At 39.3% G+C, this 25,854-nt stretch overlaps 1 protein-coding gene across 1 annotated transcript in view; it reads left to right on the top strand.

The window, feature by feature from the left end:
- Positions 1-338: 338 nt before the first annotated feature.
- Positions 339-25,854, top strand: part of SLC2A9 (solute carrier family 2 (facilitated glucose transporter), member 9) — a gene marked incomplete at both ends in the record, with an annotated part of 92,812 nt that continues 67,296 nt past the window's right edge. The window contains 5 exons of the mRNA XM_008941713.1: positions 339-359; positions 1,225-1,323; positions 8,320-8,480; positions 15,258-15,382; positions 16,679-16,824. Of these exons, the coding sequence (XP_008939961.1) occupies positions 339-359; positions 1,225-1,323; positions 8,320-8,480; positions 15,258-15,382; positions 16,679-16,824 (552 nt within the window). The remainder of the gene's footprint in view (positions 360-1,224; positions 1,324-8,319; positions 8,481-15,257; positions 15,383-16,678; positions 16,825-25,854) is intronic.

Raw genomic sequence — 25,854 nt, 5'->3', positions numbered from 1 at the left:
ACCATGTGCTAGCTACACAAACATAGTTCTTGCTCCAAATCTTCATTTTCCAAAGCAAACATACAGCTTTGTGCAGCTGACAGAGTGCGTCAACTCAACCTGTTTGTCTGTTATAAGTGATATAACTGAGTTTATTAGCCTTGCTTAAGCAGGTCTTTTGAAAGAATTGAGGCTTCGGTGAGTGATGAGGCTGTGTATAAAATGACAGTGAACTGTGCCTGAAATTAGAGATTCATAGCAGAGTTGTGGAGAGGTTTTTGTTGGTTGGTTGGTGTGTGTGTGTTTGTTTGTTTGTTTGTTTTTAAATTCAAAACACATTAAAAAGCCATCCACTTTAGCGTATTCAGAAGTCAAGAAAGGTGACTTGTCTTCCATGATCAACAAAATGATGTTGAAAACTGACGAGCCACCAAAACCCTTAGCAGCTTTTGGGAATGGCAACGGTGACTTCTGCTGCTCTCTGTAATCCAGCAGGAAAACTGGAAAGTAATGCTGGGGGAGGTGGAAAAGACCCTGAAATGTAAAGTCTCTCAAATCAAAGCAGTCCTACCTTTTGTTCAACAGCTGATGTGGAAGAAGAAATTGTTAGTGCAGGTGGACTGAAAACAGGATGAGGGGGATGGAGAGATCTGAAAAGGAAGAGGTACAGGTGTGTCACTGGAGAAAAAGTGGAAATGGTATCTCTACCGCAGAGGGTGTGGTAGCAAATCCCTGTTGGGGTTACAAAACCTAGTTTGTAGCAATCATTTTAGGGTTTTCCGGGCACAATTTCACTAATCCTTACAGTCACGGATGTGGGGCAGCACACCATCTCACGTTTTCACCCATGTCAGGTCTACCCGCAGACCTGCTGCGTCACATGTATGCTGCTCCTTGTTCTGTTGTGTTAGTGGTATGTTGCCAGCAGTTTCCTTTGCTGAGAATATGCTTCTCCAGCATGTTACTTTTTGGTGTGGGGGCTGATGGGATGCTTGCAGCAAAAATCTGCAAGGTTGAAAGAAGTTCAAATGTTCACTTATGCCTCAGTAAATGTTAACTGAGATGCTGTCACTTCCAATTTACTATTCCTTGGGTTGCAGCAAAGGGAAATGTTTCGACCATTATTCTGCAGCAAGGACATCTGCCTGCAGTAGCTTTGTGGGATATCGTAAGGAGTGTCTAAAACCTGAGGTACGTTAATTTAAGGTATATTAACAATGGCTGCATCTTTTCTTTGTTTTTCAGAATTGGTCTGGGAGTCTTATTGTAGCCTCTTTAACTGGTGCTTTTGGGTCATCTTTTCTTTACGGTTACAATCTCTCAGTGGTGAACGCTCCTGCCGTGGTAAGTGACTGACAACACTGGAATTTAGCATCAGCAGAGGGCAGCCTTGTCCAGCTATGTGCAATCCTCAACATCCTGCTTTTATGATCCTCCTGATGGAGTAGGAAAGGTTACATCTCATATGGGAACTTTCCTTTCCCTGAAAGCTTCTTTCTGCTGTCCATGAGGTTTTCACATAAATTCAATAGCTATCAGGAAACTAAAGCCCCCGTTGAGGTGAGTGGGTGCACATGGTTTGCTTATCATTCTCGTCAAGCCCAGACTCATACTCATCTTTTTGCACAATTTTGCATGATAAGTAACAGCCTTTCTGACTAGTGAGTATTTGGTAGCTCTGTGCACACACTCAGCAACTTCTGTTAATGTTGTTCAGTTCTGGAGGGTTGCACAACATTTCATTCCTGCAGTACTGATATAAATAATGTCTCTGGCTTCCTCTTAAATAATGGGGCTCTTCTTCTGCGTTTTGTCACGGTACCTTGTTTGGTTCTGAATTCAAAGGCGCTGTGTTGACCATCTGTTGGCTGCAACATACGGTATAGATTTGATGAATAGAGTGCTGCCAAATCAGCATACAGTGTTTGAGGGGATTTCATTAAAATAGCAGTTATCACAAATGGAAATCTGAACATTTTGGTTTTACACTAGCTGTCTAGAGATCCTCATAATTCAGTCAAGCACGATGGTAAGCAATACAGTAGAGTTGCAAGCAACACTTTTTTCAAGAAGTAGCTAGTAAATTTTGGGAACTGTGGAAATTCTGTTTCAAAATAGTTCTTTTCAAAAGCTAAGCTCCTTGTTTTATGGAAATTTATTATTAAAATGTGTGGCCAGGTTTCCACCTAAACAGGTTGGTCACATTAAAGATGGATGAAGTATTTTTTTTTAACTTATGTTTCATATGTGTATTTTATTTGGTAAACTGATGACCCAAAGGACTAGGAAGAGATTCACCCTGTAGGAAGTTTTCATTCCCCCTTCATAACTTCTGGGAATTTTCTCCAAGTTCCTGATACTTTTTGGACCAATAACATAAAATTGGACAAATTGGATATTTATTCTGGCATGATCAGTCTAGGCATCACTTTGCCTTGCTGTCTTCAGAAGATAAACATAGCTTAGAAGTCATCAGGAAACTGAAATTCCATGAACAATGGTATTGACTGTCCTGATGGTAGACATCCTTCCAGCACTGCCTTGCTACTGGCAACAGAGGAGTGAGAACGATTCAATTTCTAAACATTTATACCCATAAAAATTGACTGTCTTGGTCATAAGAGCTCATCTGACCCTTTCCACCAGACTAAAGGAAAGAAAGGGTGATGGGACTAGGACGTGCTCTTTGGCAACACTCAGATGGTTGGGTTTGAATCGTGTGATATAGTGGTCACTAGAGTGTGGCTAAGGAGGCTGAACATGCAACTGTACTATGACAAATGGTAAATTCCAAGTGTTGTGGTTAGTAAAGCTTCTAGGATTGTCCATTTTTGTTTGGAATCTTTACTGTTCCTTTTGGACTGAAACTGAGCACCATGCTGATGGTTTTGGTCATATTGCTGGCAGGTATGCATGAAGTCTCCCTTTTTGCAACGTAGTACTTGATCAAGAACTTTGTCTCTTTCTTATTCGTGTTAAGCTATACATTAGCTAGCATTAAGAAGTGGTACTGCTGACAAGGAATGTGTACCCATGTAGTTCAGGAGTAAAATACCAGTGTGGCCTCTGGTTCTTTCTCTGTCTCCAGGGTTAATCTGTGCCATCCATTTGCCTAGGACAGGCCACCTTCCTGTCCCTGGACCTGCAGTGACCAGGTTGAAGGGAAGAGTCTGGGTTCTAGTCATGGCTGTGGTGAGGAGGAGTGAGCCATACCAGAGCTGTGCTTGCAGCACAAGAACAGGAACCTTTGCCCTGTGTCACCAAATTGGTCTGCTGCAATGTGTCCCTTTGGGAATACTGGTGAGAGGTGATCGAGGAGAAGCAAAAGGGAGGAGCTTGTAGCTGTTTACAGCTGTAGATAAACATCAGTCTTGTAAGAGGTTATACCGGGAGTGCAGTAATTCCTAGAAGTTATCATCTGAGTTTAATTTCTAAACTTGGCAGGGAAAATAACTTGTTCTGGTGATGTGCAGCTTACAGCCCGTGTTGTGTGAGCATCTCTCTGTAGGATGCTGGAGGTCTCCTGTCCCTGTTTACTTCAGTACAATACCTTTTGATGTATAAAGGCCTTTAACCTTGGAGAAGGACTGTATGATGCTTTGAGAGGTATTGAAAAAATGCTTAGTAATGACTGTTGACCAAAATGTGGGATGTTTCCAGGATCCTGGAACCGGACGCATCAGCACAATGACTTAGCTGGGCCAGGGGGAAGTTTATTTAAGACTGAAGTGTTGGAACTGTTTATAAATTCTTGTGTACATTTCCTTTTGTTGCTGCACGTTGTGCCAGCTCATCAACCCACAGGGGAATACCCCTGCCGTTCTCAGCAGTGAAGGACTGCAGGTCCTCTGGTAAGGTAGAGTGAGTCCAGCTTCCGCTTTGCTTCAAGGGGGAAATAAACTGCACCAGCTCGGCTCAGAGCCGAGATCACTGCCCACTCAGTCACCTCCTTTTCTGTGGGAACAAGCAGTGGCCCATCACAGGTACACTTCCCCCTGCACACAGAGCTTCACCACGGCAGAAGCCCAGAATGAGCAGTCTCCATGGGCTTGCTCAGAGAGTTACCAGCAGTTATTAAAACCATCTGGGAGCATTTGACAGTAGGAAGAGAAATGCTTTAATTGAATACAAGTTGAAGCTGTCTTCTTCTGAGCTGAATTTCAGCAGTTCATTTCAGGGAGCAATTGTGGGCAAGGTCTGTGGAACAATGATGTGCTTTGTGCTGCGTGCAGGAAGCAGAGCGCAGCCCCGGCCCCCTGCCTGCGAGCGGCCGCGGCTCTGCGTTCCTTTCCGAGCCGGGTGGGGAGAGGGAGCCCGCTGCAAAGATGTACAGCCTGCTCTGGCAGCCCGCTCAAGAGTTGTCACTGTGTGGGAGGGACCTTTGTCACGGTTGAAAGGGTAGTTTTTCCTCTCTAAAAACTAGCTCATCTCTTCCCTTGATATAAGTTATTTACAGTTAAAGTGACAAGGAAAATATTTCCCTTCTATTTAAAAAAAAATTTAAATAAATAAAAAAATCTATATATAAAATAAATACATATATATACATATCCCTTATATTTCCCACCCTAGCACTGCTATCTTAAAGAACTGAAGCAGCAGAATATGAGATACTGATATCAGTCACCTACCATTCCTTGTAGAGTTAGCGCCTAAAATTTTTGTATACAGATTTATACTGTTAGTGTTGTTCAGGCAACTGATTAAAATCCCAAAGGAGCCTTTCTGCAGAATTCAATGGATACAAATCCATGTGGGACTCATCAAAACCTGTTTGTGTTCTTAGCTTCCCATTTAATGGCAATGGGAATCCAGACACAGGTGATATACATGCCAGCATATTCGTCTGTTACTAGAATGATCTGGTTTGTACTTTCTTTTCTAGAGTATGTGCAGTTAGTTGATGTCTCCTTGTAAATAACAAAGCTATGCTGAGAAAATTAGTCATAACACAAGGGGAGAATAACTTGCATGTTATTTTTAGCCATTATCATTAGCAAGAAATGCTAATAATGTTCTAAAATTTTTTTTCTCTTATTGTTCATTACGTCAATTAACTTCAATTAAACAAGAAGCTATCTAAATCTAATCTGAGTATTGATGTTAAAGAGAGAAGCTGTATTATCTGATATAATGGCAGATTCATTTGGAAGTTTACTGTAAGTTTCTTCTAAATGGACCAAGCACCAATTTGACTTTCTTTTTTTCTTTTTTTTTTTCTATCTGTTCATATAGAAAAATATAAGATAGGATGGGAGAAATATCTCTGTCGTCCTTTTAATTTGGGACACAGGAGGCTGGCTAGAAACTTGTTAAAAGGAAGACAGTAAGTGGCACATTGTACCTCCACCTTTCTTATGTACTCTGCAGGTGGAGAGGTGGTGTTTCAAACGCTATACAGTCCTCAGATTGAATAGTCCAAGGCTGCAGTACCTAAAGTGTGAAATTCCTAATCTGAACAGGGAACAAGTGGTGTTAGGCTTATACTGCCGAGTCCTGTCGCAGGGTAATTTAGTACCTATGGAGGAAACCTGAGAAGGAACTGGGAAAAGTGCCAAGTGTGATACTGTAGAGCTTGTTGGGGAGCAGTGAATGGGTGAGAGCAAAACACAAGCCTGCTGTGTCCTTCTGCAGTAGTGACTGCCTGGTACTGTATCATTGCTAGAGTATCAGACGCCATGGTGGCACCAGGGCTTTGCTTGATTTTGAAGTGGGAACACTGTAAAAATGAGGAAGCTTGACTAAAAAGTAAGTAGATGGGAAATGTCTCTGCAGGCAATTCAGAGACTATGTAAAAACGTCATCCTGGAGTAGTGACACATTTAACTCTTAGAAAGATGAAGAAACTTTGGTGTAATTAAACATTGAGGAAGTTGTTAGAAGGCATCCTTCAGAAACCTGCAGTTGTGCTCATGAGGAAAGCAGAAAAAGAATATAAACTCTGACCTATAGTCCTGGTGTTTGAGTGGTTTCAGCAGGGACAGAAAATATTCAGACAGATGGCTTGGGGGTATAAGGCTGCTAGATGAAGCTGGAAAAGGATGTTCAGAAAATACAAGAACAGAACAAGAAACCTGAATTATGTTTTGAATTGGAAAAGTCTAGGAAAATACCATGCTGGAACCTGCTTTATAGGGGAGGTATTGGAGAAGCTGAAATGTCAGTAGAGATATGGGATAAAAATCAGTGACAGTTTTGTGTCAGGTTGCCAAAACACCCTAACGTTTGTTCAGGATTGAAAAAAGTAACTCAAAATGTAGGTTTTGTATCACAGTTCAGCTTCTTTTTAAATAGCCTCAGGAACAGAGAGACTGAGAGGATTAATGTGATGTTAAGAAAAAAGTCATTTTTAGGGGGAAAACTTGGAACTTAGTTATTTGTACCTGACAAACTAGCAGAAACTGTAGTAGAAAAGTGAGAGTTTGGGCAAGAGCTGGCATAGCTTTTGCAAAGGAGACCCATGACTCATGCATCTGTCAGAGTTCTCTGGAGACTGAAGAGGCACTTGGACTTTCAAAATATACCCTGGAAGGGCCCTTAGGAAGGCTCTTAAGGAAATTAAGCTGCCATGGAAGAGAAGCATAGGTCTCTAGATAGCTGAAGAGTTAGACGGTAGGTGTCAGGTTTTTCTTGTCAGCTTGTGTGGCAGTTAGATTTGTATCTGGGTCTTAGGTGTCTGATTTTGTGTTTGATACATCTCTCTTAACTGAAAAGAAATTGCTTACCTTGTTTAGCAACCTAAACTTCATTCAAAAAGCAGATTATGTAAATTTGAAGGGAAGAAGCTACAACATACTTACAAAAGTGATTTGGGATTCTTAATTTTAATGGTGTCAGACAACTAGCTCTTTTTTACTGATACTATGGGCTTTTTTTTTTTCCCCTGTCAGTGTCAAACCAACATCTGTCAGCTCGTGTCTCTGTCCTCTAACAATTATTTGTCTTGGCTGTTAATTCTTTGGGAGAAAAATGTTATCCCTCTTTGCTTGGCTTAGTAGGTCTTTGATTTTGTGTGGCTGGCACATGTGACAGTGTCATAAATACGATGTCAAAGTAGACACAGCCTCCCTTCCCTCAATCTACGAATGCTAATGGGTTTTGATTCACTGTCTTTTTCTTTTTTTCTAGTGTTTTTCTAAGGGATTTGTAGAATCACTCCCTTTTACAACACTGGCCTTTTGGAAGAAAAAAACTTGTGAAAGGCACTTAATTTTGAGAAAACCTGAGATCGGCATTCTGAGACTGACGTGCAAAATAGAGATGATGAATGTTCTTTCATGATAAGGAAAATGTAGGGTTTTGCCAAAAGGATTTTTACTTCTAAAGCTTTTAAAGTATCTTTAAAAATTTGCCAGGGAATTTAAGTCACATGTGAACTCCCACACCTGCCCCCAAACCTATCAATGTATGGCCTTTGGTGCTGTGTCCTGTAAGACAAGCCAAACTACTCCTTTGATGTCAAGAGAGAATTCCTGCCGCCTGTCAGGAGTGGGTGGCAACTCTCTTCACCTTCATTATCTTTGCGTTTCTGCCAATTTGCCAATTTCAAGACTTTTTTGTATCTACCTGCTATTGGGGCCTCCTTTCCTTCCTTTTTTACCTTCCTTTGTCCCCTGGCTGACTTGAAACAGCTAACAGCCTGCAGACCATGGCTGGTCTATGATTCTGCCCCGGAGAAACCAGGACACCACGACAAATGCTAAGCAGTGCAGTTTTCCTTGACTTGTACAAAAAATGTTATGTGAGGGTGTGATACATCACCTGCCTGAGGTTGGCTATGCCCATGAGCAGCGCTCAGCTGCAATGCAGTACCTTCTCAAGCATGGATGGCAGGACTTTGTGGAGTCTCCTTCCTCAGAGATATTTAAAAACCTCCAGGCACAGTTCTGGGCAGGCGGCTCTAGGTGGCCCTTCCTTATCAGGGGGGCTGGACAAGATGGGCTCCAGAGATCTTTTGACCTCTTGTCATCTGGAGCTGAAATGCTTGTTTACACAGTGAGGCTAAAACAGACCTGTTAATGTTGTATCAGCAACCTAAGTGGTAACCGTGTTGCTTTGTAGGAGTTTCTGTTTCATAGGCCTCTTACACATTCATATCTACCTGTTTGCTTTTTTTCCCCTACCTTGTTTATGACTAGCATGGAGTTAGATGTATGTGCTTTAACTGGTTCAGTTGGTCCGTATATGCAATTGCATCTAGAAGCGAGACCCCATTTTTGGGGGAAGGGATAGAGAAGAGGAAGGGTGATTCCTGTAAGCAGCTACATTGAAAAAAGAAATTCTGTTCCTCTTGGTTGTGTTTTTAAAGTGCTTTTATTTTTTCTATGTATTTTCTTTCAGTATATCAAGAAGTTTTACAATGAAACCTGGGAAAGAAGATATGGCTTCTCAGTGGATGAAAGCACATTGACTCTCCTCTGGTCCATAACTGTTTCTATTTTTGCCATTGGTGGCCTTGTGGGTGCCATTATTGTTACCCCAATTGTGAAGTTCTTCGGACGGTAAGTATATTGGAAAAGCTGTATTTTCTAAAGCACTTTCTCACTTAGTCTCTCTAGAAGGGTTTACTTTTCTTTTTTTAAATACCCTCTTCACCAGACTACAAATTTAAGCCTCTTCAAATTATGAAGGCTTATTTCCAAGAGTTCTGAATTTCCAAGAGTAAAATTAGTACCTTTTTCTCTAGCCTTACTGTGCATCATTTGAGTCACAGAAGCCATTTACTCTGAATGGACAATGAGTTGAGATGTCAAGGAGGTTGAATTGTCAAAAGAAAAGAAGGAAAATACCATAAAGTAGGAAATATTTTGCAAAGGATTGGCAGCTTCTTGTTTCACTAGTCTGCTGAGTATCTTACTTTTCACAAATAAAGCTATAAACTTGTATCATTTGCTTCTCAACACTTGTCATGCAGTAAAATCAATTTGATCTTTTTTTTTTCTTTTTTCTTCAATCAACTCAAAATATAGTTTGAAGACCTAAAGTAGGGCAAAGTTTGTGTTAGGTCTTTCCCAACCCTGGGAACACTTTCACTGCTCTATGCAGTGCAGTATTTGACCAAAGGGCATAAAATATTTTAGGAATATCTGTGCTGGTGTGTGTTTGCATTTTTGCTGCTGGTATTAACTAGATATTTCTGTCAAATTTTTGTTTCATACAGTCTTTAAAGAGAATTTTAGGAGTAATTTGTAATTTGTCTATATTTAGAAGGGCATGGGAAAAAAAGCCATTCTAGTATTAATCTTAAGTGCTGATTTAGTTTTCCCTTATTTGTAAATTCTATATATTTTGATAAAGTTTTGCTTAGTTAAATCATTGGGTAAGGTCTTCGTGGAGGCTTAAATATGAGCATCAACCTCCACTGTTTTTACTTTTCTGTTGTACATTTTGTCTGTTTCCATTGCTTTAGATTGTACTCTCCTAGCACCGTTTTTCATTCTCCCAACTCTTCTGCATCTCATTTTTCACATCAGAGAGTGTTTTCAGATTCTTCCACATAATGCTTATAGCAAGTCAGTATTCTTTGTAAATATATTATCCATTCTTCATTAATTTGTTCTGTCCTTTCATTTCATCATTTGATTTCAATTTCTTAAATATTCTTCATAACCACTTTTTTTTTTTCAGGTTTGCAATTTCTTCTGCCAAATCATAAATTTGGCTTTTACCACTTCTTCAATATATGAAAATATGCCTGAATCAGCCTGATTAATTCACTCAGTCTTCTTTACTTTAATAAAAAGTGCAGTAAAAAATGGGTTTTAAAAGGCTTGAATTTTTGGTGAAGAGTAGAACAGCTTTGTGTGCAGAATTGTTAAAGTGATGGCTGATCTCAGTCGTATATATACCAGTTCGATGGGTGCAGATCAAATTTTCCAGCTTTAAATCTTGAAGACTCTGCCCCTGTTTGTTACATTTATGTCTATTAAACTATGAAAACAGATCTCTTACCGGAAGGGGTTGTGTCTCTGAGGGACACTGGACAAAGGCTGCTCATCAAAGTGTGGTTCTTGAATTTGCTGTTCACACTGCAGTGTGTTCGTCTGGTCTAGGAAACCAGACTGGCATATTGGTACAGTAATTGAGGGGCACATTATGAAATGTTGACAGAACAATAAAATACTTCACTGTTAAATTGTTCACGTGTAGGTTGAAGAGTGGTATGTATGATGAAGCTGAGCTCTGTTTACACTGACACAGAATGACGAACTAAAGGGGATCAAAAGCATTACTCAGAAATAATGTATGACTTTAAAAAGAGCACTCTTGAATCATACTGCGGTGAGGTTAATAACATAATTGCCAAATTACCAGATTCTTAGGCCCTATTTCAAGAGAGACTTAGAGTAATTTTTGCAAAGAGAGCTTTCTTCCACATAAGCATAAGTCCCATGTTCAGAGGTGGCTTTGACACTTCATCATTTAAATTCTCTTCTTCTGTCACAGAGCAGCTGCTGTTGCCTGTCCCGAACTTCCTGAGCGATGTGCTCAGTGCATTGCTTGGGCCACTGCTGGGGAGGCTTTTGCAGGAGTGGGACGAAGCCCTTCCCTCAAGTACAGAGAGCCATTTTGAGTATGAAGGGATTAAGGGAATTTAACTGGATTATTTTAGTAATGCTACCACTTCAATATTCTGAGATCATATCCTGTAGTTGAAATGGTGATCCAGAATTAAATCTCTTATTGGCTTTTATTTAAACACCTAGTTTAACACGGCTTGTTACTTAAACACCAGTTTCCTTATGATACTTTTTGTGTAAGGTGTCGTATTTACTCCGTAGTGAAGCTACTAGAGATTTTCTTATTACTCAACTTTGAGTCGACAGTACATTTTTGGTGAAACTAATTCTATCATTTTAATTCTATCATTCTATCAATTGCGAGTTTTAGAGAACAAGATTATTAATTCAAATCCCTAATTGAAGTTATTGCAGCTGTGGAGGCATATGGTCTCTAAGATTGTATTCTGGCCTCTGGATCTGTTCCATACCATGAGTGCAAATCACAGCCTTGAAATTACAAAAGATTAATCATGATTTTTCAAAAAGCCGTGGACTGTTCTGAGGAAGAGATTCTCAAGTGCTTTTAATATCCAAAATACCTAAAAAAGAAAAAGAAAAAAATCCTTAATGTTTAGCTTAGATCTGTTAGTGTGTACCTGATGCGTGCACTGCCTGTCTCACGTGGGATACTTGTTGAAACTGATTTGTACTGAGCAAATGGCTCTTCTCTTAGGACTGCTTCAGATTTAGTAAATGTTGGGAAGTTATGTTCATGCAGCAGTTTGGGTAGCCAGAATTAGTTTTGGCACTACTTTGCAAAACTTACTCTTTGGCTTAGGATGTAGCTGCTTCTTAGGATGTAGCTCTGTGCTCAATCAGAAGTTTTTGGAAGCATCCTTCTTTTGGATTGCATAAATGCTTTTTTCCTTTTGGCTTCAGAGAATTCTGGATTATTTGAATGGAAGGAACAGAAATATTTGTATTTGAATGAATGCTAGTCTAGTGTTTTTAGTGCAGTAGCTGTAGCAGAACTGTGTGGGGGTCTGGACTGGAACTTGAGTCCAAGTTCTCTTTCCCAGGTCTGGCACCATTTTTCATGTTAGCTTTATGTTGAGCCCACTTCACTATCCTTTCCTCTGTTTACCTGGTTACAGAAATAGGGGTATTAATGCGCTCTAAACCCTCTGTAAGATTTCTCAACTGTGGGAGAACTAGGTGTGGTATTTGTGCTTCAATAGTTTTAATGTACCAGCTGGACAATTGCTCGATCAGTTTGTGGTTTGGGACATGGGATATGAGAGAAATAAGTAGTCTGACCAACACATCAGTGTGTGTCTTTTCTTAGGGTTCTTTTTTTTTTTTTTTTTTTCCTCTTAGGGTTTTCTTGGGGATTACTGTGGAAGTTTGCATGCTTAGTAAATATGGTGAGCACAGTTATATGATAAGATTGGTTGGACTTTCTGTAGGGAATGTGTCTGCTGCAGTGCTTTATCAACTGTGGTATCTTTATATCACTTATATTAGAGCTATGCAAGCACTGACTTGCTGGGATTTTTTGGTTGGTTTCTTCTTGCTGTGCCTTGTTGCTAAGGTAGCTCAGTTTTGGCCCATGTGACCAGGAAAGCATAGGGGTTTTTTTCTGATAGTAGCAGTTTTGAATATATTATGACCTGACTGGAAGTAAACTCAGACAGCATGGGGTGTTTGGATGGGTTTGCTGTATTTTTTTTTTTTTTTTTCTTTAGGAGCTGTGATGAGAAGTTGTTCCCATTGTTTATGTTTGTGGTGTCTTGGCCCTAGCTGGCAGCCAAGCACCCACCCAGCTGCTTGTCACTCCCCACCTCCCAAGTGGGACAGGGAGACTGGGGAGAAATAGGAGGAACAGAGGTGAGAAGACTCACGAGTCACACTAAAGAAAAGGAAAACACTTCCCAACTACTCTCATGGGCAGACAGGCTCAACTTGGGGCATTTAACTTAATTTATTACCAGTTGATACAAATATTTAAGTACTGATCAGGCATTGGAAAACAAGACAAACATTAAGACACCTTTCCTCTCACCTTCCCAGGGTGGCCATCACTCCAGGCCCCTCTTGGTCACACTTGGTCCATCCAGTGAGAGAACAGGCAGTGCAGGGTGTCAGGGTCAGTGCACAGCAACCTCTCTGTGCCACTTCTCATTCTTCTTCTGTTCTCCAATGGGGGTCCTCCTTGGGCCACAGTCCCTTTGGGGATGTACCTGCTCAGTCCTAGGCCACATTCTCCACTGACCTTGTTAGTCCCTCATTCCATCTGCTCACAGCCCCTGCAGCCCCTTCACTTCTGAAGTGAAGTTCCAGAGTTGCCACAGACACCCAGCAGAGTGTTTTCATGACCAAAATTTTTCATGTTTTATAGAGTAACACTCTAAAGAGCATGTTATTTTCTTGTTTGAATTTTTTTTTTTTTCAACCTGACAAGGACAAAATCCTTTGACTTTAGTTAGGCAATATTTTTCTGTTCTTTGCTGCATAGCATAAGGGATTACTGGCCAACTTTTTCTAAAAAGACATACATTGTATAGGTTTTATTTAAATTAAAGAAGAGTAAAGTGTATTTTCAGATGAATGTATCGCACTTGTTTGTTCTGAATGAACATTTTTGTTTCCATTTTTGGCATTATTTAAATCACATCAGCCCTCTCAAATTATATCCACTTGAAAAATCTGTTTCAAATGGTAAAATCATCACTCTTGACAGCTATATTTTATAAACATGTATTTTAAATGAGCTGTGTCTCATTTCTGATCTTCAAACTATTATCCAGTCAGTGTTCAAAAATCGTTAGAAAGCAGGAAAAGTAATTTAAAACACAAATCTTAAAAATATTTTCTGTAAGAAATGTATTGATTTCTTGTAAGCAGTTGGATGACTTATTCAGTGGGTGGGAGATTTCTGGTTGGTACCTATGTGTTGAACTTGAGAAGTATGAGGGTCAGTTTGCTATCTGCGTTGGAAAAGAAAAGCCTCTGTAGTCATTCCTCTTTTGCATGGTAATTACAATATATAGAGACTGAAAATCCATTGAACATACTTGCAAATTTAATATCACTTTGGTTTTCTTATAAATTTGATGTATTCTTAGCCTGTGTCACCTACTGTCAAAGTTAGTGGATTCCTCATAATTTGCATCTTCGGTGATGTTTATCTCCAGGTAAATTTGTTTTCAGACCTGTTGTTTCCTTCATATGCTCTTGTGAGTGGGATTGAAGGCTTCAGTATTGGGTTGTACCTCCAGAGCCAAAACAAGACTTGTGTTAATTAAGTGACTGCAAAACCTGGTACAAACAAAGCTCCATTGCTTTGCCGTGTATAGCTGAGATGACTCACAGATAGAAGACCTAGTGTATGATCATTCTCTTGCCATGGAATTGTGAAAACTACCGTGTTTTGTCTTGTGTTCAATCATAAGCAGTGCAAAGCAGCTATATTATTGTGACATGCTGTAAAGAGGCCACCACATCTTCAGCAGATGTCTCTGGGTCTCTCACTGGGAGTCATAAGAAAATTTTCAGTCACTCACAAGGTTGAACCTGAGGTTAATGGCTTCTCCCTCAATTCACCTGCAGGCTGTAATTTAGCAAAAAAGCCATTTAAATCCATATTTGTGGATGAGATGTTTTTAAGGTAGCAATGATTCTCTGAGTTCTGTGTGGTTTATCTACTTCATCTTCCCATAGAGAATGATCACAGCAGAGCTAATTGTCTTAATATCTTTAACCACTCTTCTTCCGTGTGTTCAGGAAATGACACCTTGGATGTCAGTGTTTGAGTCTGACTGTCAAAGGCCTGTGAAATTCTACATATCATTTATTTTGTACAGTATTTCCTTCTGCAGAAGTTATGAGACTTACAAGTCACTTTTCAATTGACGAGTCCCTCACACTTGAGCAGAAAGTTCTGAAAGATGAAAGCTGTGGAAAATACAGCTATTGGTATAGTATGAATGAGAAATTGAGATGTTTTGAAATTTTAAAAATATAATTTTATTATTTTGTTTATATCTTTTAACAAACTAATACTTTTCCATAAAGAGCATTTCTTTCCTTTGAAATATATTTTTTTTATGTTACTGCTATAGAACCAAACAGTTTTAAAATTGGGGAAAAAAAAGACGTAAATCTTTATTTTGGTTAATGTCAACAATTTTTGGAAAAGGGTTCATTTTTAACACTCATGTGACCCCAAGTGTTTTTTCAAACTCAACAAGTAGTAAATAATTTTCCTTATAATGTTTTTAATATGATAGATTTAAGGGTGAATTATAATGACATAAATATGCCAGTGTTATGAAGTTTTCAAAACGGTAAAAACTATATGTAGCATAAAAATGCCTGTAGTTATATCAGCTTATTGCTATTTGAAGTATATTCTGTGGTTCCTATATATAGATTTACCCAGAGTATGGTTGTTTATATTCATATACAGAGTCTCAGGCATGGCACTTGGGTTCTTAGGATGTGTAAATGGCTAATTTCCCTGCCTTTGAAGTACAGTTCTTTACTTAAAGATGATATGTTATATTTTAAAGCTGTGGTGTATGGGTTTGGAACTGTATCCATCTGGGTATAATACGGCAATCTGGAACTCTACACAACATCTAAGAGACAGCGTTTGTTAGGCACTTCTTGGTTTTATTTGTGGATATTTAAGAATAATAGCTTACTGTGCTTTCAGTATGACTAGATTTAACTGTTGTGATGCTGGTGTGTACATAAAATATCTTTTCCTTTTAGGAAATGTACGTTGCTGCTCAATAATGTGTTTGCAGTGACAGCTGCGTTGTTGATGTCTCTCTCCTTGTTGGCGGGGTCATTCGAAATGCTCATACTTGGCCGCATCATAATGGGTGTTGATGCAGGTAAGCTTTTGTCACACTGTACATATCTGAAATGCTTGTGCCATGTGTAACCTTTTTCCAATCACCTAGTTATATCTTTCTTTACATTAGAGGCATTTCAGGGACTAGTGATGCTGTTTTGTGCCAGTGAAATCAGCAGACTAGGGGTTGGAGGACCGGTGTTTGGAGAAGACACTAGAATGGTTGCCAGCTGCTGCTGTCTACCCTGGTTATTCCTCCTGCTTTACTCCTCTAGCCCTGGTAGAGCGCATCTGTCTTCATGCCATGAAAATCCTTTGGCTAGGAGGCTGTAGTCTATGAGAGCTGCTTGCTGCTTTGTGTTAGAAGTTGTTGGATCCCATGCTAATACTGATAGGAATAAGTGGAAGGTTTGATACATCACCATTTGCTCCTAGCAGCATGATCTTCCTGGTTTAGATGTAAATCATGGAGGCACTGCTGCACCAGAATAGTCTTAAAGCTAGCAGGGAGGTTCTCAACAACTTCACAGATGGCTAGACAGTGAGAAATGTTTACCCAATGTAAAGACAGACTTGACGAACTAAGATAGTTTTACACTCTCAGTGTAATTATGTGACTCTGTGGTTGTTTGAAAGTGGGTGTATCCACCACTTGCAAAGTGAAGTTCATGGGTAAATTTGGTGCTGACTGCTAATTTTTATCCTGGATTACCACCAAACAACCAGATTTACAACCAACCAACCAGACTGCCACCAAACAGCCAGACATCTGAAGCTGTGTAAATATTGTCTGCATGCTAACCAGGGTCATACATTTGTTTTCTCCTGACTCTGAGCAGCATTCTTACCCTTATTTTATGCCTGCCATTAAAAGTTCATTGTAATCCTTCTGTATGGAGAGGAACATCTGCTAATACTGTTTACATGAAAAATATTTCATCTGGCAGTGTCTCCTCTCTTTGCCTAATGCTTGGTTTGTTTGTTTTTTTTTTTCTTACCTGCACCAATGCTAATGTGATTTTGCTGGCTTTGGGGTGAGCAAATTCAAAACATAAAATCCATTCTCCTGGTGATTCTCATCTCTGAGTAACCTTTGGGTGCTACTCATCAAAAAGCAGATAATAAGTCCTACGGTTATTAAATGGTGCAAGAATAATTAGACATGCAGAGAAGATAATTCATATCTGTGGATATAATTCTTTTCTTTGCGTGTTTCTGTGACACAGAATTACAAAGTGAGATTAGCACTCGAACTCTTTTCAACAGACATTGGTTTTGTATCTGGCATAATGAAATGGCAATTTGACTTATATATATTTCTTTCCTTCCTTTATAGGCATTTCTCTGAGTGCTCTTCCAATGTATTTGAGTGAAATATCTCCTAAGGAAATCCGTGGTTCATTGGGTCAGGTCACAGCAATTTTCATCTGTATTGGTGTTTTCACTGGTCAAGTTTTGGGACTGCCAGAAATATTTGGGCAAGTAAGTATTTAACAAATATTTTATGTTAAAGAACAGAAGCATGCTTGAAGTGTTATATTTTCATGTTTTGACTAGATTCCTTACAAAAGTTGAAAACAAACATTGGTGTTTTCTTTTGAAGTACTTCAAAAAGTGGTTTCTTCCATGTCTTTTAAAAGTGTGTATGTGTGAGTTTGATAGATGTGGCAAGCAGTTTTAACTCCCACCCCTCACCCCTGTCCCTTTCTTGATGTACATTTGGTTTTGATGGTTTTGAGTTTCTTTGAGTACCATGGAAATTCTTAAGGGTTTTGGCAAATTTCATTTGTAATTCTTCTATGTGAAACCGAACTGAAAAAGGCTTGGTTAGAGTTTGTGTGAGGACCTAAGCAGGAAGACTCTTGCACTGCAACTGTTGTGTTCCTTGTAATTCACTTCTAGTTTAACCTAGGAGATGGAAGAGCAGAATTAATATATACCTGCATGGAAAGAGATTATCTGTTCTGATATAAGAGATTATCTTGCTGTCATAGGCTGAGATTAACTTGGTGGCCACTGGATGTCGTTGTTACTCTGAATAAACAAAGTCAAGGTTTATTCAAGCTGGCACTTGGAAATACTTTTCATCTGTAGGGAATTGTGGAGGAAACGTCTGCCACAATCCTCTCACAGTGAAGCCTGAACTAAGAATCTCTTCTGACAGCCAGCAAAAGTAATAAACAGTTGAAAAATGAGGAGAGCTTGTCCTCCTGTGTCCATCCAAATTCAACTCCTTTGTAAATACATGATACCATCCTCCCTGACACTTATTTGTGTCTGACTGGCTCTCCTGCTCTGTCCCTTTATTCTTAGGCTCACTTATCCTGTTCAGCTCTTCTGAAAGCAAATGGTTTCATTCAGTTTACCCGTTAGTGAAGGACAGATTAATCCCCTTCCCTGACCCACCAAAGCAACAGATTTTATGAAAAAGCTTAAAGTGGCTTTCACTGACCTTCAATGTACAGCTGCTGCAGATGTCCCTTCTCATGCTTTGAAAGCTGGTCTGTTACGAGCACATTAAATGCCAAGAGGGTGACTCGACTGCTTAGCATGTCAGCCCTTAGGTAGTCGTGGTTTTTTGGTTTGAGATTTTTTTTTGTTTTTAGAAACATCCATACACTTTTATAGATAAGGTGTCATGCAGATTCTTGTTCCCTGTTAGGTCTTTGGGATATTTTGAATAGGAAATGCTTCTTGGTTTCAGCTTACTCTTTTTATTTCTCTTCTCCCTTCACTTCCTCCCAGGTTTTGTCACTACCAAATTTTGAAGGTTGTGTTTCTGCTTCTATAAGCTTCTTTAGTATGCAGTTAATTAATATGACACCATTAAAGATAGCCATTAATTTATGTAAGGAGAAATAGGCTTTACCTGTAGAATTAGTTCTTCTTCAAGATGTGTAATATGAACATGTAAAAGGAGCAAAGATTTGGCTGATGTGAATTAGTATATTTCCAGCAAAATTATTGGAGCCAGCTTGAATTTTCCAGTTGCGTATGTGGATGTATTTTCCTTTTAATGTGTTAATAAAATTTGGCACTGAGGGGGAACCTCAGACTGAAATACAGTTCCCTAGTGCACTTTGATCCTTCATTTAAGGTCTTATCAAAATTTCTGCTGATTTTGGCCAAGCCAAGATTTTCTTCCCTAGCTTTTTATGATTTCCACTGAAGTCAGGGGACAGGAAGAACAGTTATTGCCAGAGAACGTTCCTTCAGAGAGTGTGTGATGAGTTCATTTCTGTTGAAGCTGAGAGGTGGCAAACATGGTGTCCTTCTCCTGAGTTCTTTAGTCCTTGCAACACTTTGCCCTTTCCACTGCCTGGCAAATACCTTGGTCAAATTTCTGTCACTTCGTTCTATTGAGTTCAAAGTAGGTTCAAGACATTTGCAGGCTATTTTCTAGTTCTAGGCTTCTCTCTGACATCATGACTTCTGTTCTCTAATGATACAAAAGCTTCTTACCAAATCATTCCTAGATTATTTAATTTTTTTCCCCTCCTTTCTGTTGGAGAAACCTTTGTTGCATTTGAAGTAAGGTCAGTATTCCCACAGCAACCTTATTTTGCAGACAGCTGTGCATTCATGGTATCTTACTGATTTCAGCTGTGGCTGGAAAGCCAACTCTTGCTTTCCTCAGATGAGGTCATCCGCATTTGCTTAAGCCATTCTGTTATGTGCCAGTTTGGGATATTATTCTACCTTTGTAAAATTCATAAATTGTTTAAAGCAAATAGGAAATTTGTGATCAGTAGGAGCTTGTTGCCAGTGATCACTGTTCTGTGCAATTGGCTTGCACCAGCGTGTCAAAACCCACCTTTAAGTCTGTCTAACAGCATCCAGCATTTTAATGATCATGGTGTAAAACCTCACAGGAATAATTCTTGTTGTTTTCCACTTGGCTTGTTGTTTCTATGAGAGTTTGTTGTAAATAATTCTAGTTACAAATGCTTGTCTTCTGTCATGATTTCACAACAGTTTTCTTCTGAGCTCTGTTATGTATCCATTACTTGTAACTTAATAATCATAGTATCTAAGCAGTGATGGTTTTGAAGAAAGGAGGGAGAAAGACCAAGTTGAGCATCTTGCTGGAAGAGACTTTGGAACAGGAATGGACATGGGGAGGGCTGCAAATGTGGCTGAGGTCTTGCCTTGTGAGGTGACAGCAATGTTGCTTGTGTGGCCAAGTAAACAGAGGGAAGGGGGAGAAAATCATCGAACCATGTTAACACAAGAAAGAGCTACAGAAAGGATAGAGTGGCTTAACCTCATGGACAATATTGCTCCAAGAATAACTTTTTATAAATGTTCTGTGGGTAACTGCATACTGAAATTCAGCAGAGTGATGTTTGGAACAGATTCCTGGCTGGAGCAGCTTGAGCAGAAAATTTAAGTTGCAGTTTGATGTATTTATCTGGATTAAATGAAGTTGTTGCCTTCAGTGGTTCTGTAGAAGTCTCTCCACAGACAATGATAACGTTTTCTTAGGCTGTGGCACATAGTCTTACATTTATAAAAAACTAATTTACAGCTTCCTCTGTTGTTGAGTGCAAGTGTTCTTTTAAATGTAGAAAGGTGATAAAAATAGCTCTGAAGCACTGAGTGCTACTTGAGGCAATTCAGGAAGTCCTTACTGCTCTTTCTGTCAAGTAAGTTAAGCAACCCCACAGTGATTTTTTTTGGCAATCTTTTATTTATGAAGAAGAGCTCAGGTGAAGCAGGAGGCATGTGGGCAGCCCCAGGTTGGGTGCTGGAGGGCAGTGGTCAGCTTTGACTCTGTTACTGCCTTAAGGCTGGTTGGCTGTTTCCTGTTCCTTCAGCCTTCCCTGGCTTTCTGCTGGAAGTGCTGAGGGTTGACAGTCTTCCCATTTCCTTCTAGTACCTTTTCATGCAAGTGCTGCCAACTTAGTCTCATTACTCTTTTGGTCGACTGTTATTTATCCCTTAATATATTTTTCTTTTTTTCTTCTTTTTCCTCACCTACTGCAGTGTGCTTCATTTGTCTTCCCTCGATCACATGTGATCTTTGTGTTTCAAGTTAGACTTCATCTCCTCTAGTAAAACAAACTCTTTAATCTCTTTCTCATCCCCCATGCCTTCCTCTGTAATAAACTTGGTTTGAAATTTGAACCAGGAGAATAAGATTATATAGATAATTCAGACAAAATGATACTTCTGAAAACAGAATTATATGAAATACTTTCTTATTTCCTGGTTTTCGTGGAAACGTTTTGGCTGCAATATTACAGAAATCCATTTACTTTTTTTTTTTCCTCCTATGTCATGCTATATTGACACAAACATGCCAAACAATACTACATCCAATTTTAAAATTACAGTGTAAAAGAACAGATGCCAAAGAAAAAAAATTTAATAATGATTGTAAAACTTAACTACAGGCATCTTTTTGGGTTCTGACTATATAGACTTCTATCTGTCTCCAACAGTATTAGTTTTAGAATACTTTTTCTGAAGAAGGTGTTCCTTTAGTGTGCAATGCTTACCACGAATGATTATGTGAGGAAGAAATGCTGCACTCATCACAATGATCCTCTGCTGCTGTGGTTTGATATTCTTTCTTTGCTCTGTCTAATTCCTTCCCATCCAACAATGCTTTTTATTCAAGACTCTGATTCTTGTAGGTCAGAACCTATGGGAAACCAAATCTACTATGTCTCTGTTGAGGTTTGGAAAAGTATATGATGGTGAAGCTGGCTGTTGATCAGATTACAGATGTGCTGATGACCTGCTTCTCTCCAACACCTTGACTGCTGAGAGTAGTGTGCTCACTTTCATGTGCTAGCATCTTGGTTTAGTCTTCGGTAAGCCAGAAACCTTAATTCTTCAGGAAGCCATGGCAACTGTAGATGACATCTTGGTGCGGGTCCACAGGTTTGCAATCATGTTACCTGCTGTAATGTGGGCACTGAATTATTGCTACTGGCTACAAGTTTATTTAATTTGGGGCATTTTTGATTGTATAGCGTGTGCGGCTTTCCATCTATCTGACTGAAGGAAAAAACAGATGTTAAAGAGGAACTGTTTCAGACCTGTCATCTCCTCAAACACTGCCCTTCAGGTGTTTCCATTCTCTGTTTCTGTGATTCTGCAATTTAATCGCCCAGCCCATTTTTCTGACAGATTGCTCCCTGCAAAGCAGAGACCAGTGCACTGTCAACTGCAGTTTTACAAATTCAAATTTACACTTACTGCCTTGGGGGATTATTGTCTGGCCTGATTCTGGCATATTTGGTGCATCAATGATCAGAGATGGGAGTAGCTTCTTGAGGAGAAAAGGCTGGGCTAAGGCTCAACAGCTCTTATGGGTCTTAACCCCATGCTGGGTAAACACTTAAAGCAATGCAAAAGAGAGTACACCAGAGAAGACTCAGAGTTTGTCTTTAAGTGACACACTTTCTTAGTCTAGATTTTCCTCAGTCTTTTTCTAAATACCTTCAGAATTTGTCATATTGCAAAACTGTTGTGTAAGTTGTTGTGGTTATGAACTTTATTAACTGCATGTTGGTTTTTGTCATTGAGGCAACATGAGTTACAATTTCACATGGCATCATTTTGAGGCATTTGAGCAGTCCTAATGTATGTCAGGCAAGAGATTACTTGTTTTTAAATGAGGAATTAACTGGAAATAAGTCTGTGACATGTGGTGATACTAGTTGAATTGTCCTCCCTCAGAACTGATTACTCTAGCAAAACTGTTGATATAAATAATTTCTACAGCATAATGAGCTAAATTTGGGCAAGGACTAATGAACTTTGTAGACACTGTACTATAAGTCTAGTAAGGAAAGATCTTTGTGATGAGACCCTCTCAAGTTAGTTCTTTACTCAAGTGGGCCTTGTGAAGGAATAGTTAAGACTTTTTTTTTTTTAAATCAAACTGAGAACTTCTGTAGATGCTGTGTCAAACTGATTTTCTTTACAAGACTCCTTTAAAATGACATATGTGAAGCAATAGATAGTTGTGTATTTAGGAATGTTTATATAGTAATTTTTCATTTTGCTTTACCAATTTCTTTTATACTCCTTCACTTGCACTAAAATAGACAATGATGGAACACGTAGTTGTACAGCCTGTGCAGTTGAAGGCTGTTCTGAAAACTAAGCTTTGACTTTACTTGTCAAAGCTTCATTTTTAGTGTGTTTTTGTGGTTTTTTTTTTCATGGTTTGTTTGGTTTGGTTTATTTTTTTTTTAAACTGATCATTCTTTCTAAGACTCTTGACACAGATTCGAGGATTCCTTAAAAACGGTCAGTAAATTATAGATGAGAAAAGAAAGCAATTCAGATTGCTCTGGGGACCTGCAGCCTGCAGGTGAACACCAATGACAAAATGGTCTGTTGGAGATGCTCTTAAAATGGATCTTGCACATTAGCATGGCAACGCCAAGTATGAATCAACTAGTTTCCTCATATTTTTCTGTGAGCTTTTTTTTTCTGTATGTTTATCTTCCCCTTGAGCCATGGTTGTGACTATAGTTATTTTTCTTTAAAGACATGAGTGGGTATTTATTTCATAATATAGAGCCGTGAGCTCTTGTGGCAGTAAGAGACAGGTGCTTGAAGTATCTTGGAAATTAAAGCAGCTTATGCTTTATGGATGCATGCTGTTTACAGAATATATAAAGGTGTTTGTAGCTTCCATTAGAGTAGGACAAAAGCATCCATTGGTTTAGCATTTTCCAGAGTCACTCAAATTCCTAAAGTGTCTTATTTGCCATGATTTCAAACATCTGGCTGTGTAAAATAGAGAAATGTAACATCTCTGTTCTGCCTAGTTGCATTCTAGCAATATAACAAAATGAAGCAGTCTAGTTGGAGTTCAGTAACTAGTGGTGTACCCCAGGGGTCAGTATGGGTTCTAATCCTGTTCAGTATCTTCATCAGTGACTGGGATGATGGCGCAGGGGGCACCCTCAGCAAGTTTTCAGAGAACACTAAGCTATAAGAGAGGGTTGTGATGCCATCTAGAGGGACCTTAGCAGCCTGAAGAAATGAGTTGACAGGAGCTTTGTGAAGTTCAACAAGAAGTGCAAAGTCCTTCAGCTGGGGAGGAACAACCCCAGGCACCAGTATATGCTGTGGGCCACCCTGCTGGAAAGCAGCTTAGCAGAAAAGCACCTGGAGTTTTGAAGGAGAAAGTTGAACATAAGCCAGCAATGTGCCCTTGTGGCAAAGAAGGTGAATGAGTTCCTGGGCTACATTAGGAGGAGTACTGCCAGCAGCACTGGCACAGGTTGCCTGGAGTGGTCATGCAGTCTCCATCCTTGGAGATACTCAAAAGCTCTCTGAACATGATCCTGGACACCTGGCTCTAGATGACAATGCTTGAGCAGAGGGGGTGACCTCCAGACATTCTTTCTGACCTCAACCATTCTGTGATTCTGTGAAGTATTAAGTGTGCACAGAACTGAATATAACTAATTACAATACAAAAATCTCAGTGTATTCATGTACAACTTTTGAAGAGTGATTTCCTAAGGCTCTTAAACCTCAGCTCAAAGACTTAATTAAACTGTGTGTCCAAAAATGAGTAGTCCTGTTAATTTCAGTGGGACAGTTTACGTCCTTAGAAGCATGCTGCTTTGTGGAGCCTATTGTTGTATATAAATTGCTAGTTCTCAGTAAGATCTTAAGAGCAAGAATTATTGTAGGCCATGGGAAAAATAAACTACAAACCTGGTTTATCAGTTCTGGTCCCCAATTTTTGTTTTGTTGCTGTTAATCAGAAGTCATCTAAGATTGGAGCAAAAGTTTGAGGACATGGTTTCAAATACTCCTGTAAATGCTCTGAAGTTCAGACAGACTTGCAAAAGGTGACTCCAGTTTGTCTTAGTCCCTGCTATTTTCATGGACTGTGGAGCCTGTACAGCATTTCTTAAAAGCACAGAAGCAAAACCTCTTTATATTCTTGTAGTAAAAAGGAAACCTCTGAATTAAAGGCTAGAGCCTTCCCAGAAGAGTGTTCTAAACCTTCTGGTAAGGATACAGGAGACACATTGGCATTTGTAAATGGCTGCTCAAATGCATAAGGGGTTGATATCTGCTAAGAATGCTCAGAACACCCTTACAAAACAGATATACCAATTACAATTGCCGGAGGTAGTGATTTTGAAGATGGCAATCCGTTTAAAAATATTATCTGGGTTCCTTTTTTTTAAGATAACAATGGGAAATTTTGTTCATCTTCTCATGGTAACTTGTAAGGCACAGAGTTTCTTATTGCTGAAGCAATTTCCATATAATTTATCAAAGCACCTGTACTTAATTACAAGTTACGAGTTGCTGTGAGATCACCTCACCCTATAGTTGATGCAGTCAAGGGAAGCTGCTGTGCAGCTACCAGTCTAGAGATACATGGTCTTGGTGGTGCCAGTGAGGGTACAGAAATGCTGCCAGGACCCTCTGGGTTGTTGCATATTTGTAGTTCAACAGCAGCCATTGGAAGACGAGATCTGCTCTGTAACACCAGCCCTGTCAGTGGGATGTGGTGGGTGTTGATATATTTGTAATGGAGACATTAAGTGAGGTATTTTGTTTATATCTATTGTGGACCAGCTGAGATTCTGTATTCACTGGAGACTGTAAATCAACTTTTTATTGGTTCCCCCAGACAGACACAAAGGTATTTATTCATCCCTTTTCTGTACAGGACTTGCTAAGTAATGCCTGGGAAAACAGCTGTGGGACGTCGTATTTGCAAATAAGTTTCAGTCCATTAAATTTGTGCCACGAAACTTTAATTCCTGAAGTTTTAGGAACAACACGTCTGATTTGCCATATGTAATATTCAAATGTTGCTCTTTTGTGTTTCGGAAGGAGAACATCTGCAGGAGGGGATTTGTCTGATGTGGAAGTGTAGTTATAGAAGAAAGAGAACTATGGAGATGTATATATTTATTTTTATGTAGTGCTGAACAACAGACTTAGTGGCAGAGCATCTAATGTTTGGGTGAATGTTTATGATCAGGGAGAACTACTTTTGAAAATAGCATAGAAGTCGAGAACAGTTGCTTATAATTTGTCAGTCTGCTTCCTTCTGATCCATCTGAAGCAGTTAACACATATAGTTAAACTTAGAGCATTTGTTTGTCTTATCTATATATTTAAGCCCTGACTTTCTTCTTCGTCAGACTTAAAAAGGTGGACTTTTGAACTTGTTGCAGCTAACCTAATAACAGGCAGTATCTGTCTGTGAACCTCACCTTATCCTGTCTTAGTTGGACTGTGCTTCAGAAGTTTATGAGCAAGTAAACATTTTAGATTTGTCTGTCTCTATAGTGCTTGAGTATCTGATAATACTTATAAATCTATTATTAAGGAATAAATCTAAAATTATTTGACCTGTGACTTGCTTCCCAGTGTGCTTTACGCACTGGGGAGATAACAACTATTTAAACGTTTTTTGAAGGTTCTGGTTGATCAGTTTCAATATCCATTGTCCTTTGTAAAATTGCCCGTTATTGCAAATTCATGTCCAATATGTAAATTTGTCCT

Source organism: Merops nubicus, unplaced genomic scaffold (assembly GCF_000691845.1).
Source record: "Merops nubicus isolate BGI_N331 unplaced genomic scaffold, ASM69184v1 scaffold10026, whole genome shotgun sequence".
NCBI classification, from domain to species: Eukaryota; Metazoa; Chordata; class Aves; order Coraciiformes; family Meropidae; genus Merops; species Merops nubicus.
Note: the sequence above shows the minus strand (reverse complement) of the source record. Positions and strands in the feature narration are given on the sequence as shown.